The sequence below is a fragment of the Scylla paramamosain genome, chromosome 6 (assembly GCF_035594125.1).
Source record: "Scylla paramamosain isolate STU-SP2022 chromosome 6, ASM3559412v1, whole genome shotgun sequence".
Taxonomy (NCBI): Eukaryota; Metazoa; Arthropoda; class Malacostraca; order Decapoda; family Portunidae; genus Scylla; species Scylla paramamosain.
Window position 1 is genome coordinate 28266997 of NC_087156.1, and position 15000 is coordinate 28281996.

At 38.2% G+C, this 15000-nt stretch overlaps 1 protein-coding gene across 1 annotated transcript in view; it reads left to right on the forward strand.

Annotated features, from left to right (window-relative positions):
• Window positions 1–15000, forward strand: part of LOC135101570 (uncharacterized) — a 47104-nt gene that overhangs the window by 6635 nt on the left and 25469 nt on the right. The window contains exons 2-3 of the mRNA XM_064005693.1: window positions 3455–3712; window positions 6472–6498. Of these exons, the coding sequence (XP_063861763.1) occupies window positions 6492–6498 (7 nt within the window). The 5' untranslated portion in view covers window positions 3455–3712; window positions 6472–6491. The remainder of the gene's footprint in view (window positions 1–3454; window positions 3713–6471; window positions 6499–15000) is intronic.

Sequence of the window (15000 nt, forward strand, 5' to 3'; positions counted from 1 at the left end):
CAATAACAACGACAGCAACAATTACAACTACTACTACTACTACTACTACTACTACTACTACTACTACTACTACTACTACTACCACTACTATTACTGCTGCTGCTGCTGTTGCTGCTACTACTACTACCACTACTACTATTACTACTACTATTACAACTACTACTACTACTTACTATTACTACTACTACTACAACTACTACTACTACTACTACTACTACTACTACTACTACTACTACTACTACTACTACTACTACTACTACTACTGTTACTATCATTACTTTTGCTGCTGCCGCTGCAACTACTCACGACTGTAAAATATTGAAGTGTTAGTAGTGGGGCTGCGAAAAATTATTCCACACAAAACTTGAATGGCAAAAGTCGGAAATGGTCTGGGCTAACGATCACTTCCTGTTGAGGTCTGAGGTCGAGGGCAGTCGTCAAGATTGTCTCAAATGGTTTTGATCTGTCTTGAGACAGTCGCAAAGACTATCAGGGCCACTTTTCAAATTTTGACAGCCTCCTGTCGGCACAACGTTTTGAGACGAAAACTGGAGACTTGTGTGGATGAAGGGAACAGTCTTCGAGGCTATCTTCTTTGTATAATATATGTAAAGATTGTACAGAGATTCTAGAGTCTAGATTGTTCTCGACGTTCTCGTATCTGGGATAAGTCTGCCCTGAATACAACTCAGTTCCATACTTTATTGTATAAGGGAAATGCTTACCTGGATGTTTACTATGTTGACGTTATATCTTGTCCAAATATCGTGCGTTCTGGGTGACACACCCGACTCTGCAGACCCAACTTGTTTTGGGTGCTACATCCAGCTGCATTTTATTCCTACTGCTACATTTCACCTAAACGTTCGTCGCACGATAATGAATATTCGAATAAAAACATACCAATGCCCTACAACGATTGTCGATGCTGACTACCGAAGACAAATGATGGACTGTCATGACGAGAGTCCTCTTCTAATGAAGGATGTTCTTGACGATTGTCAGCTTGGAGATACCGGCTAACACCTTGTTGGGGTGTTAGCGGGATACTGATTGTTGACTAGTTTGTACTTTGCAGCATGTCACAAAACTTATTATTTTGAGATGGAGTTCATCCGCTAGCAAGGCTGCCACCAAGACAGTCGGAAGGATCATAGGGAAGACCGTCGGCCAAATCCTTGCGAATTGTTGGCCAGCTGGCCTGTCATCTAGTTTACAGACACACTTGTCTACAGTCGGTGAACGCCTGCAAGATTGTCAAGACCGTCTGAGACACTCAGCCATTCAGCTGAGAGTCGTGATTGTCGTAGACAATCACTAGTCATTAAATGACTAGCAAGACTCGTCTCAAAACTATTTGCTAGCATGTCAGCAACAGGTTTCTAAAGAAAAAGTCTTATATTTATTAAATTTCGAGTCCCGTCTGCGCTTGCCACGCCCTGATCAAATGCTTTCGCTGGCGTCATACGATCCGCACATCGCAGATCGGACATTTCCCAATCCTGATTTAAACAATCTAAACCTTTTATGTCAGAACTTTCCACACTATGCACGCTTGATGATAAGGGTGTGTTGAAACGATATATTGATGTGCAGTAACTCTCTGTCGGTAAAGCCCGTTTAAGTACTCCATAACGAGTAAATGAGTGACTTTTGAATACTAATACAAATGTATATAAACTGTATATAACTATTCAAAACAACTTTTTATCTATCTACTTATGATAATGGCAAACCCCTTCTGCCTGCCACCATGAGCGGACCGGTCCCTCCCCTCTGCAAAAGGATATCACTGTCCGTAACACTGACCATCCTTATTCTAATCATCACCATCGTTGTTACTAAAATCATAACCATTTTCACTTTTAAATCATTACCGTCAATGTCGTTATTATCGTTATCGCCATCGTTTCGAGTGTAATTGTCAACAATGATATCGTGCTGAACCTGCATTACGGTGCGCAGCATCACTGCTTGGATTACTATACCGTACAGCGTTCATGAGGCGGGGACGTGCTCTTTAACCACAAGGCAGACAGATAAACCACTATTGAGGTCTATAATACCAATACAATAATACCTCTTGAAACTTAACTTATACCAGAAATGGTTTCCAAAACTGCTATGATGTAATACGAGTATACTGTATAATCTTTGAGAGTTTCGTATGACAATTCCGTAACGTGATATTTTCAATTTAAACAGTAATTCTGATTAAGTAGAATCATATTGAAAAACAAAAAAAAAAGAGTATAGAAAACTCATCAGTGATAGGGTAGATTGCCCTTAGACGGGAGACTGTTACTGCCCTCTTGTATCATTTAAACCCAAAAGGAGGGTGGTGAGGAGGGGAAATCAGCAGTAGCCTTGCAGCGCCAGAGTATGCGTAGTATTGTGAAGACGACAATAAGGTGCGGGCAGGTGGATTGCTGGCGGTAGTGCGTAGGAGTATGTAGGAATAGCAACAGCAGCAGCAGCAGTAGCAATAGTAGTAGTAGTAGTAGTAGTAGTAGTAGTAGTAATAGTTGGAGGAGTAGTAGTGGTATTATTATTATTATTATTATTATTATTATTATTATTATTATTATTATTATTATTATTATTATTATTATTATTATTATTATTATTATTACTATTATTATTATTGTTGTTGTTATTATTATTGTTATTATTATTATTATTATTATTATTATTATTATTATTATTATTATTATTATTATTATTATTAGTAGTAGTAGTAGTAGTAGTAGTAGTAGCAGTAGTAGTAGTAGTAGTAGTAGTAGTAGTAGCAGTAGCATTAGTACGTAGTAGTAGTAGTAGTAATAGTTGCATTAGCAGCAGCAGCAGTAGTAGTAGTAGCAGTAGTAGTAGTAGTAGTAATAGTAGTAGTAATAGTAGTAGTAGTGGTAGAAGTAGTAGTAGTAATGGTAGTAGTAGTTATTGTTGTGTTGTTGTTGTTGTTGTTGTTGTTGTTGTTGTTGTTCGTGCAGATGTTGCTATGATACTGTTTTCTTCCATGTGAATGTGGGCATCCTTACAAAGTTATGGGCATTGGCCTTAGTGATAGGGAAGTGATGTTTAGCGAGGATTAACATCTGTCGTAACTCGTGTCCATAGTTGTTGAAACATGCATTACGTGAGGAAAACTTTACAATGACGTACTGAGGAGAGTGAGATCAATTACTTGCCATTACTATGAGGCTACAAATAAAAGTGCACCTGGAGTATCTATGATAACTTTGTTCGTATATGACTGACTATGAGGTAGCCAACACTCACTTCATTAAGAATATGTAGGAAGTGTGACTGTTACTTATTATTTCGATAGGTTATTATAAAACTCATCATGTCATCACTTCTTTATCATATCTCAATAACTGATTCGGGCACGCATGTATCGAGGGAGACTAAATATTACGCTCAAAGATCTGCAATGTACTTTTCTCACTGACAGCGGCGCCTTCGGCTCGCTGTAAGGCTACAAGTACCAGAGATGATGTAGAGCCGTGCAGCAAACTATCTCAGGGAAGAAAACAAACGTCATTAGTTTATAAATGAGAGGCTCCATCACATTACCAAGTCTAGAGTTCCTCAGTGTCGCCTTTACGTGTTACCTCTTGGAAAACTGCAATTGTCACTTGTATCCACCACACGGGAGCCGCAGGACCTGCAGGGATTGAACACTTCTCCAAGACGAAGACGTTCGTCACAGGTAAGATCTTCATCATGTGTTTCATTAATGCATTGAATATCCTTTGTCAGGAAGTCTTAGTAAGAAATAAATGAAGCTAAAAGATGAGACTGGTGATCTAATGTTGTATCGTTATAACATAATCATTATTACTATATAGGTTTGTGCTTGGAAAAAGACTTACCAGGAGAGATCAATATGGATAAGACAGTTTAGTTATGCATGATATTTCTGTCAAAGCAGTTCGAGTCGCAGGAAGAAAAAAAAAAAGAAAAAAAGAAACAGGCAAAGAGTTTCATAGTTTATCACTTTAAGGGATGATGGAGTGAATAAACTGATCAATTCTCCCATTAGTAACGTGAACGAAATAAAGGCAAATGCGAGTAGAAAGTTGTGCAGCGAGACGGCAGGAAGTATGGAGAGGATAGGATTAGCAAGTTCAGAATAGCAGTTGCCATGGAAACAACGGTAGAGAATATTGAAAGATGCAGCAACTGTGAGCGAGAGATTGAAGACAGTCACTTCTGTTTAGTACAGCTGGATGAGTAGAGCATTTCCATACACGTATGGGAGCTACATTCCATACAAACCCCCTGTATATATAGAAGATGAAAGATGAAAAAAATTGACAGAGACAGCACAAAACACTTAAAATGGAAGGTATTTTAGTAGAAGCTGACATAATAAAAATCCTGTTGAAATTCTTACAATAGAACAGCCCAAGTATGTTCAATATATAGGATAATTAAGAACCATTAATGAATAAGGGCTAGTTGTCTGGAAGATAAGTGAAGATACTGCCTTTTTTGAGGCATTGATCATGTGCCACGCACATAAAAAAAAAAAAAAAAAAAAAAAAAAAAAATATATATATATATATATATATATATATATATATATATATATATATATATATATATATATATATATATATATATATATATATATATATATATATATATATATATATAAGAAGATCAGGAGGTTGTAATAATAAACATTTCAGTTATTGTGGAGTTTAATGAAAATAATTTACGTAGAAGATAATTTACGGAAAAGATTAAGAAGCCAAAAAACAAACACGGAAGCACAGGTACGGATAGTTATAGGATGGTCCCTATCATGACTACGTACAAGCTTTCCGAGGATCAAGGCCAGAGACGACAAAACTCTCATCGCCATCCTCAAATGTTCCCTGTACTCTGTGCTGTCATTCTCATCACCATTTCTACCACCTCTACCATCATTAGCATCACTGCTGCCCCCTGTCTGTCATCATCAGTTACCACCCCTCTGTACCTCCTGCATCATTAGCACCACCTTCAATATCTGTCGTTAGTCATCACATTGTCTACCGCCGCGACTTCATCACGTCATCACCAAGGCTGGGAGACTGTTCATTCTGTCATACATCACTATACCGCTAAGATTATCACCATCGCCTCTGCCACCATCAGTACAACCGCCGCCCCAGTACTAATGACTACACCCAACACCATTAGCTACACCATTCACACCAGCAATACTGTTCCTCCTGTCACTAACACTACCACTGCCGCCGCCCTCAACATCACCGTCACTACCGCCACCTGTTATCACATTCAATCCATGTCCGTTTTATTATTCTCAACGCAATGTTTCTTGCCTGTCCGCTTTAATTGTGGTGGATGGGAGGTGTTTTGTTCTCGCGCGTGAGGAGCCGCTGCTTTCACCAGTCTGTTAGGTTTTCATGTGCGCCTCTGTTATGTACACACACACACACACACATACACACATTTTCTCTCTCTCTCTCTCTCTCTCTCTCTCTCTCTCTCTCTCTCTCTCTCTCTCTCTCTCTCTCTCTCTCTCTCTCTCTCTCTCTCTCTCTCTCTCTCTCTCTCTCTCTCTCTCTCTCTCTCTCTCTCTCTCTCTCTCTCTCTCTCTCTCTCTCTCTCTCTCTCTCTCTCTCTCTCTCTCTCTCTCTCTCCTTTATTCAATAATCATCCGTTGCTTGTATTCCTGAGGTCTACAGAACTTGTAGCGCATAATTTGGACAATATAATTGTATTTATTTTGTACCCACAATATTTAAAACAAAATAAGCATGTTATATTTTTTATTTTATTTATTTTTTTTTGCTGAATAAACGTCTTATTTATTTTTATTTTATTCATTTATTTATTGTTCTTGTTCATCTTGTTGTTGTTGTTCTTCTTGTTCTTTCTCTTGTTCTTGGTTATTGTTGTTGTTGTTGTTGTTGTTATTAACATGATATTTTCTTATTTATTTCTGTTGGAGGAGGAGGCCGTGGTATACCAGTATGGTAGGTCCTTAGGAGCGCGCGTTGGAATCCTGGCCACGGCCACGGTCCGTGCTTAGGAAGGGTATCCACTCGGGTACGGTGTCCAAATTCTAAAGGAAAGTTCTCCATTAAGTGGCACCGACCTAACCATGATTTATTACAGAAATGTAGACATAAAAGCTTTAAAGATATTTATTCATTCATTAGAGTCTAATGAAATTGTTTATTGGAAAATCCAAGTAATAAGGCAGCTATTCTATAAGATGTCTTTACTTAATTCAACTTCAGTTTCTAATGCTTCCTAATGGGTAAGATTGTAGCTATAGCATTTCCCTGTTTTTGAAGATGCTAAATGATACTCGCATGTAATCATGTATTGAGGCTTTTAATCATAATATAAGATAAACTTATCGACTTCGAAAAGTCGATAAGAAATTTTGTTTCTAAGGTTGTCAGTAGGTAGTATTTACTTTTCAATGTTGCTTTTTCTTCCTTTCAGCCAAGTACCAAAAGTTGTGGATGTGTGGTGAGTACACTCGACTGTTTTTTTAAATCAAGAATGACTACTGGCTCGTAAGTACAACAAAAATATGTAAGTGTGCTGTTCCCGTCTATTGTTCTGCTTTCCTTTCTTATGAGCTTCTTAATGTGGCATCCATTCAGTTACTGTCTTTGGTCTTTTGCCTGGCAAAGTCTCGATACATACTTACATAGTACGTGCAGAAGCCACAGATTGTTTAACTTCCGATCTTTTCATAATTTTCGAACAGGACTGAAAGAATCTTGTGTTCTTGATTGCCTCAAAAACTTAACAACTTCATTTATCCATTCGACACACTTTTCTAGACAATTATCTCTTCTCAATCAACTTGTTTTCACTCTCCCACTTACCGCTGCAATACTTCAGCTTCTGCTATCTGCTCCAGTTATTTTTCATAGTGACTGCTTTCCTGAACTTGACAACTCCTTGTCTCTCCATCTCTCACGGCATCGCTCCACAAGACTTTCTACTCTTTCTCATCCCTGCTCTACCCGTATTCACCTTTTTTCTTAACTGAAACCCGTGTCACTGACAGCAGACGCTTTTCTGTTCCCTCTTACCTTCTTTATCCTTAATTTCAATATAAACTGGCTGTTGCATCTATTTAGGCAACGAGGTAACTTGCTGTCGTATCCACGCTCTTCAGCCTACTAAATTTTTAATTATCTGGCCAAGACTTCATTGTCAATCTCGCACCAAATTCATCTGTTTATACGTAGTCAAATTTGCTATTTTACATGACCTAGTGCAATTACTGTAGTGTAGCACACCCTACCTGCATTCTTGACCGCTTTGGAAATATCCCTAATATTCTTCACTTTTCCTTTTTTTTTTTCTTGTAATTTCAAATTTTTCAGACTATTCTATCAAACTATTCTCTCCCTTGGACTCCTCTGATCACAATAGTCTTTCCTGCTCTATTGCTGTTGAACCACCAAAGTGGTTGACACTATTAAGTTTGCCACGCAGGAGGACCAGAGTGTAGGCTAAACTGATCCAGAGTGACCCCTGCTGCTCCTCTCCCTTCCGTCGCGCCAGTTGATTGGTGGTTTCATAATGCTCTTGGCGCTTCTCGGATTTTTTTTATTTGTTAATTAAGGTATATCCAATCACATAATTGATTAACTTTACCCTTTGTTTTCGAAAATATCAACACGAAAACATTATTAACATCAAAGTATTTACCTTTAAAAAAAAAAGATGCGAACAAATAACTTACGTTATTGACAAACTCCATTACATGATCATCAACACTAACCCCTGGAGATCTCCCCCGTGTCAACAATCACATGAACGGATTTATGTAAACCAGCAAAACTCCTGGATAGCGTTGCCACACACCCGACGCAGAATATCAGCCAAGAATATCTCGCAGCGCCTTGCCAGACAGCTACCATCTTCAACTCGCAATAATTCAGACCTTTTCTCGAGTCGACGGTTTCTTTCATATATCAGTCGATACTACTTTTAATTAATTGTCTAGTCTCACTGAGTTCATATTTAATGGATGAAAATTCCCAAATGCTGATGGCATCTTTATTTACTATATCATTGTTTGCAAACTTACTATTGACCATGGGAATTTCATTGTGGTCTCTTTTTTTTGAGTTTGAGAGTTATACTATACTATAATACATTTAAGACGCAATACACACAAAACAGAAATGCAAAACTAACAAGTTTGCTCAAAAGCATGAATTGGAGGCCCCCAACATAATACATACATTCGCTATGACTGAAAACTTTGCGAGACTGAGCTCTGCTCATTACAACATTTCATTGGTAATTGAATTCTGCGTTTGAAGTAAGCTTCCCACTGGCGTTATGACAGCATTTCATGGGGTTAACGTTGAAGAAAACTAAACCCATATATTTTAAGTTTGTCGTGTGGTTTTCACATTCACAGAAAAATCTAAATTTCCCATACTCATTCACATAAGCATTGTTGGTCCATAATACGTAACAAATTTGATCAGTTTACTAGTTTATAAGTTGGTATGAGGCGTTCGGGCATCCCCAGCACATTTTAGCATGCTCGGTTATGTATACTGTATATGAAAGGTGCATGACACTAAGTTTCAATGGAACTGGCTGAGTAGTTATTGAGGAGCCACATGTCAGACACCACCTTTTAGCAAATCGGCCATCAGATCCACCAGCAGAGATGATGAAACCTTTATCACATAACATTGAAAGAACTGTGTTTTCATATGGCGTAATTTTTGTTGCGATCTGCCTCATAGTTACGGGCAAGGTCAGGCGGGGCCAGGTGCCTCAAGTACCCGATCTACACACACACACACACACACACACACACAAACGCAGGAGGGGTCTTGCCAGGAAGCTTAACCACAGTTCATTTGTTGTGAATCAAGGGTTCAACAACATTACACCAGCATTTATTTATTTTGCTCTTTATCCTCCTCCCATTCCTTTCTATTGTGTTTTCATGTCTCATGCTAAAATGACGCATCAATAAAAGCTTCGTGAAAATACCATGCAATACACAGTCATGGGCACCACAAACCAAAAGTCACTTCCGCAAACAACAAATCCGCAAACTCACAACCTAGCTTCCACAACAACAAATCCGCAAACTCACAACCTAGCTTCCACAACAACAAATCCGCAAACTCACAACCTAGCTTCCACAACAACAAATCCGCAAACTCACAACCTAGCTTCCACAACAACAAATCCGCAAACTCACAACCTAGCTTCCACAACCACAAATCCGCAAACCTCCTGACATTTACTTTCCCGCAACCACAAATCCGTAAACCGGAAACCATTCCTTAATATCTTTTTTTTTTAATGATAAAAGCATTAAAACACGGTTAAAACAACCTAAAAGAGTAGGCCAATTAATTAATATACGAGTATAGATAAATAAATAAATGTGTTGATTAACTTTATTTCAATATTATCATTATCATTATCATTTTTAATATTATTTTAATGTTATTTTAATGTTATGTTTCCTAGGTTGTGCTCTGCCTGGGCTACCCACTTGCGCGGTGGAAAAAGCTAAGGTATATAGATAGATAGATAGATAAATGTTAATTTTTAATGTTCTTATCACAGGGCAGTCGGGGATTCGAACCCGGGGCCACTTAACACCTGGAGGGCCCGGGTTCGAATCCCCCACTGCCCTGTGTTGAAAATTGCTTAATTTAGTCCTCCAACAACAATGGAGATAATTCTGTCTTGAGCAGAACCATGTTGCCCTTCATGAAGGTCAAACGCTCAAAGTTTTCAGAGGCCAGGCTGGCCCTTTTTGGCTTCATTATGTCTGACCCTTGGGAAAATAGTCTTTCCACGACTGCAGAACTAGGGATAGCCGTGTTATACTTAAGGAAGACATCAACCCAGTTGGGAAACATGCTCTGGTCCAAGCTGCAGCTGGTGCTTCTTTCAGAGCACCAAGTGTCGAATTCCTTGCTCAACTTGTTGGAGAGGTGGGTGGCTGCTGGCCTCCATTGTCCCAGACCCAGGCATGTTCACTCCCAATTCCTTGAGGAAGTCATCCTCCCCATTCTCGTCTGCACTGCATTGGCGGATGCTTCTGCTGTATCGATGGCAACAGCATGCTCGTTTATTTCTTTCAACAGCCTTGACCTCACTGTATCAACCTGAGAAGGATACCACAGGTAGCTTGAAGCGGGGGTAGATTGCAGTCGCCATGAGGAGGCCCATCTCATTGAAGAGGGTGGAGAACATAGTTTTGAAACCGTTTGATCGCTAGATTATTATGAAAATTGCTAGATTAAGAGCCAAAAGCGCTAAATTGGCAACACTAGATCTGAGCTAAAGGCTTCTAGTCGCCAGCTTGACAGTTCAGATATAGCAAGTTTTGGCAACTCAAAACAAGCTTGTGCTTGCTTTACCACGTGGTTTGCGGCTATGTTTAGGTTTGGGGAAGTACTTCCGCAAACTTAAATTCGTAAATTTGCGGGGATTTTTCAGCAAACGCAGATCCACAAACAAAAAATTGACCTTCCGCAATTGCGGAGTTTTGAGGTTTGCGGAAGTGTTTGAGGAAGTGCCAAGCTCTGGCAATACATATATGCATATAAGTACAGTCAGTTAAAACCTATGCATTATGCCATTATAGTTAACAAGTGCAATATTCATTATTGGAGACATGTATACCATTTATATATATATATATATATATATATATATATATATATATATATATATATATATATATATATATATATATATATATATATATATATATATATATATATATATATATATATATATATATATATATATATATATATATATATATATATATATATATATATATATATATATATATATATATATATATATATATATATATATATATATATATATATATACATATATACAGTGTTGTTAAAGGCAAAGGTAAAGCGGAAGGTAGTTATGTTGTTCAAAAGAGAAGTATCACACCTCAGAAAGTAAACTGACCAACTGTTCTGACTGTTCTTTTGTAGTTTCTTTCTTTCTTTCTTTTTTTTTTTTTTGAGTTGCTTTCGCTTTACTCCTTTGTGCTCTTAGTCGGATCCTTCACACACGAAAAAAAAAAAAGCAAGAAAAAGACGATGAGGAGAAGGAAGAAAGACTGGCGGATGAGGGGTTAAGAATATTGTCAAGAAAGAAAACAAAGGAAGAGGTGTTAAAAAGATGTGGAGGAGAAGGAGGAGGAAGAGAAGGATGATGGATTAGGAAGAGGAAAAGGAAAAGAAGGAGACGGAGGAGGAGGAAGAGGAGAAGGAGCAGGAGGAGGAGAATGAATAGGAGAAAGAGGAGGAGGAGGAGGAGGAGGAGGAGGAGGAGGAGGAGGAGGAGGAGGTTGAGGAGGAAAGCATCTTACCTCGGTGGTTTCATCCTCCCCGACTGGTCACACGACATAAATTCCTGGCAAGCTGTACACTCTGAATTTCAATGAGGGGGTTTCCTGATTCGAGGTTCCTCATCCGGTATAAAGGGGGACTACTCAATATGTGTCACGCCTATCTACATTCTTTCTATTCTCCTCCTCTCACTCCTCCACTCCTCCAACTTATTCGACCTTCCCATGAGTAGTAGAACGTCTTCCATTTCCATTCTTGTTTCACGTTCACATCTACCACTGTTTTCTTCCGTTACCGTATGTATGAGGAGGAAGAGGAGGAGGAAGTAGCTTTGGTTTTGGGGAACGGAATGGTGTTGGTAAGGGTATCAAATACCGGAAGTGTGTGTGTGTGTGTGTGTGTGTGTGTGTGTGTGTGTGTGTGTGTGTGTGTGTGTGTGTGTGTGTGTGTGTGTGTTTAAGTAACTAATTAAGTAAAATTTTCATGTATAGCAATTTCTTACGTAAAGTCATGACATGGTATTCTCAAAAGGACTGTGTTTTATTAAAATAATGCAAATACAATAATGGATATGAGTGGCAATATTACATTAATATACCAACAGAAATAGATGTAAAAGCATTCCTCCGCCCACGTAGTAAATACATATATACGCAGATATCTGCACATACACACATACATTATATAACAAACATATACACGCATAAGAACTTAAGAAAGTGTCATGTATGTATAACATACCCAGTGTGAAACACAGTAAATAAGATGGAGGTAATATTATAATGTGTTATATTCTATGTATGTTGTGAAAGTTCAAGAGCTTCTGAACATTTATATAAAGATGGTCAGTCTGTGTGAAAGACCTGAAAGTCAAACGAATTCATATAGATTTGTGTCTTGTAGCACATTTACTTGTAAAACTTTTCCCACGATTCCCTGAGAGGACAATGCTTCACTTGGCACAGTGAAACACAAATATGCACACTATTAACGTTTAAAAGTTTAATAGTCAACGGCCAAGTTGGACAAAGATCAAAAGCAAGCATTAGCATTTGAACTCTTATTGGAACGAAATTTAACAAAACAGCAACACTGCAGTAGCCAGCAGGTTTAGTGATGCCTAACTATACACGTACCTCTGGTGATGTGTTGAGACATTAGTGGACACAGGTAGTGAGTTGTTTCTAGTCGGAACAAGTGTTACCAGACTGATGAATTTGTCTACATCTAATAGTGCAATCTCAAACTAAAATTGTTTCACGATACGAAATTCTTGTATAACTTATAATGCACTAGTGATATCTACCCTTGATCATAACAGGAAATTATGTTATTGCAAAAATTCGCCTTTTTTTCGCCTTAAATCTAATTTAACTTTAGATATAACATATTTCCATATATGAAGACGAGATATCACTCACTATACTATATTCTATTTCTAAATTATATATTTTCATTAGTGTGATAGAAAGCTACATAAATTATGGTTATCAGAGTTGACCATACAGCAGTATGCTGAATTAGTCCATCCGGCGTTGTGATGCATCTGGTGACAATGGCGGTCTCTTGTATCCCTTTTAATTTAATTGACAATACACAGGGATTCATTTCATCGGTTCATTTATATATATATATATATATATATATATATATATATATATATATATATATATATATATATATATATATATATATATATATATATATATATATATATATAACGAGAAATTGACAAATTGGCATCTTATAATCAATTGTGTTTCATGAACAATATGAGTGGTGTGGCCCGTGTAGGTGTAGGAATGTAGGTGGTGATGCCATGCATTGTGTGACTGACACGTGTTGTGGTGCATCGTTTGTTATTCCGGCCGAAAGTGAATCAGTGTATAACATGACTCTTTAAAGTGAATAACAAGGATCAGATGATAATGAAACACTGTCAGAAGGTTTCATAAATAACTCGGATGAAGAATAATTACCAAAGAATGACAGTGAGACGAACAGTGACGAAGAAAATGAGTGATGTCGCCGAAACACCATCGGCACCAGTGAATGCGCAATATTGCTTTACACTCGTGGCTGATCCATTGGTTGATCGTCATCCTGGGACTGTTTAATGGTCCTTTCCAGAGGATTCTTCTGGTGTTCATCCTGATGTGCCTACCAGTACTTTGAACAGTTTTCTGTTATACATTAAAGACGAGGTGATGGAAGCGCTGTGCTCGTGCGCAGATGTCTGTGCGGCCAAGTTTTTTTTTTTTTTTATTTCTTGTGAACAACCTAACGAAAATTCCTAGCACCTTTATGGGAAAGAAGTGACGTGTTTTCACGGAGCCATTATTTTCACAGCTGCCGTACTGAGTAGAAATTGATCCAACGCTTCATTCGGCACTCACCTGAGCCTAAAAAGGAAAAAGTCTTCTGATGTGGTAGTGAAGTTTAGTGAGAGTGACAAGTGCCATGGATTGATTCCTCTACCTTGCACTGATACAATGGCCGGAGCACAGAAACAATGTTTAGGGTGTGCTATAAGATAGGAAACCCGAAATAGTGCGAAAGTGTTAACTGCCTGGACTGTTCTCAAGAGCAATAATTTTCCGACATGGCACTCTCAGTAGAGCACTCGCGGGTCAAGGTGCACCTGCCTCAGATTGCACCTGCTTTGCCTGCTCCAGACTTGGAAGTCACCTTTTTTTGCTTTTATTTATTTATTTATTTATTTTCACCAATCTGAACACCAATGGATCTCTACTAGTTTATAAGGTAAATATGACTATTTTTCTCATAATTGAAACTTTTTTTCCTGTTATTTTTTAAAACAGGTACTTACCAGGGACTTGTATCTGCTTCTTTGCACAGGAGATATTGATAATTCCTAAGAACTCCTCCTCCACCTGTCTCATTATTTATTTCCTTTCCCTCTCCCAAAGAAAACTTGGGGCATGTCGGGGAAGCACTTTTTTTGGGGGGGAGGAAGTGGGCGGGGAGATCAAGTAATGCTGATAAATTTTAAAATTGATATATTAAATCTAAGGACATTTCCCTTGATGTAGGAATATATCTCTAGATTTCGGAAAATATCCCTAGATTTAGTGGATTGCCTCCCCTGACCCCCATCTCCTGCACCCCACGAAGGAAAGAAGCTAGGTTATGGTATCTCAAGTTGGACATGTTATGAAGAATTACCTTGAATCTTGCTTAGTATATAGGTTAGTAGGCTTGTAGTTCACTATGCTGTCAAATTGATCTAAGAAAGAAATCCAACTCTGTTCTGAGAATTGAGGTAAAGTCAACTCAGGTGATCTAATTTTGGTCATTCTGTAGAATTCTTTATTGTTGACTGGGAACTTTCTATTACTTACTGATACTTTAGTACTTAATCTAAATATTTTTCTAGTTCATCAAAGTTTGCACTCATATGTTTGACATACTCTTGTCTTTCCCTAGAGTTAGTTGATCCTCCTGAGTCATATATGTTTCCTCATATATAGTCTGCTTAGCCTTTACTTTTACTTTACGTTGGTGTAGTTAATGCGGTGACATTGTACAACGTTTGTATATTGTAGTGATCGTCTGAATTGCTGAGACGATGGCGCGTGTTATGTTAGAAGGAGCCACGGTTTGTCTTGGGAATCGGAGT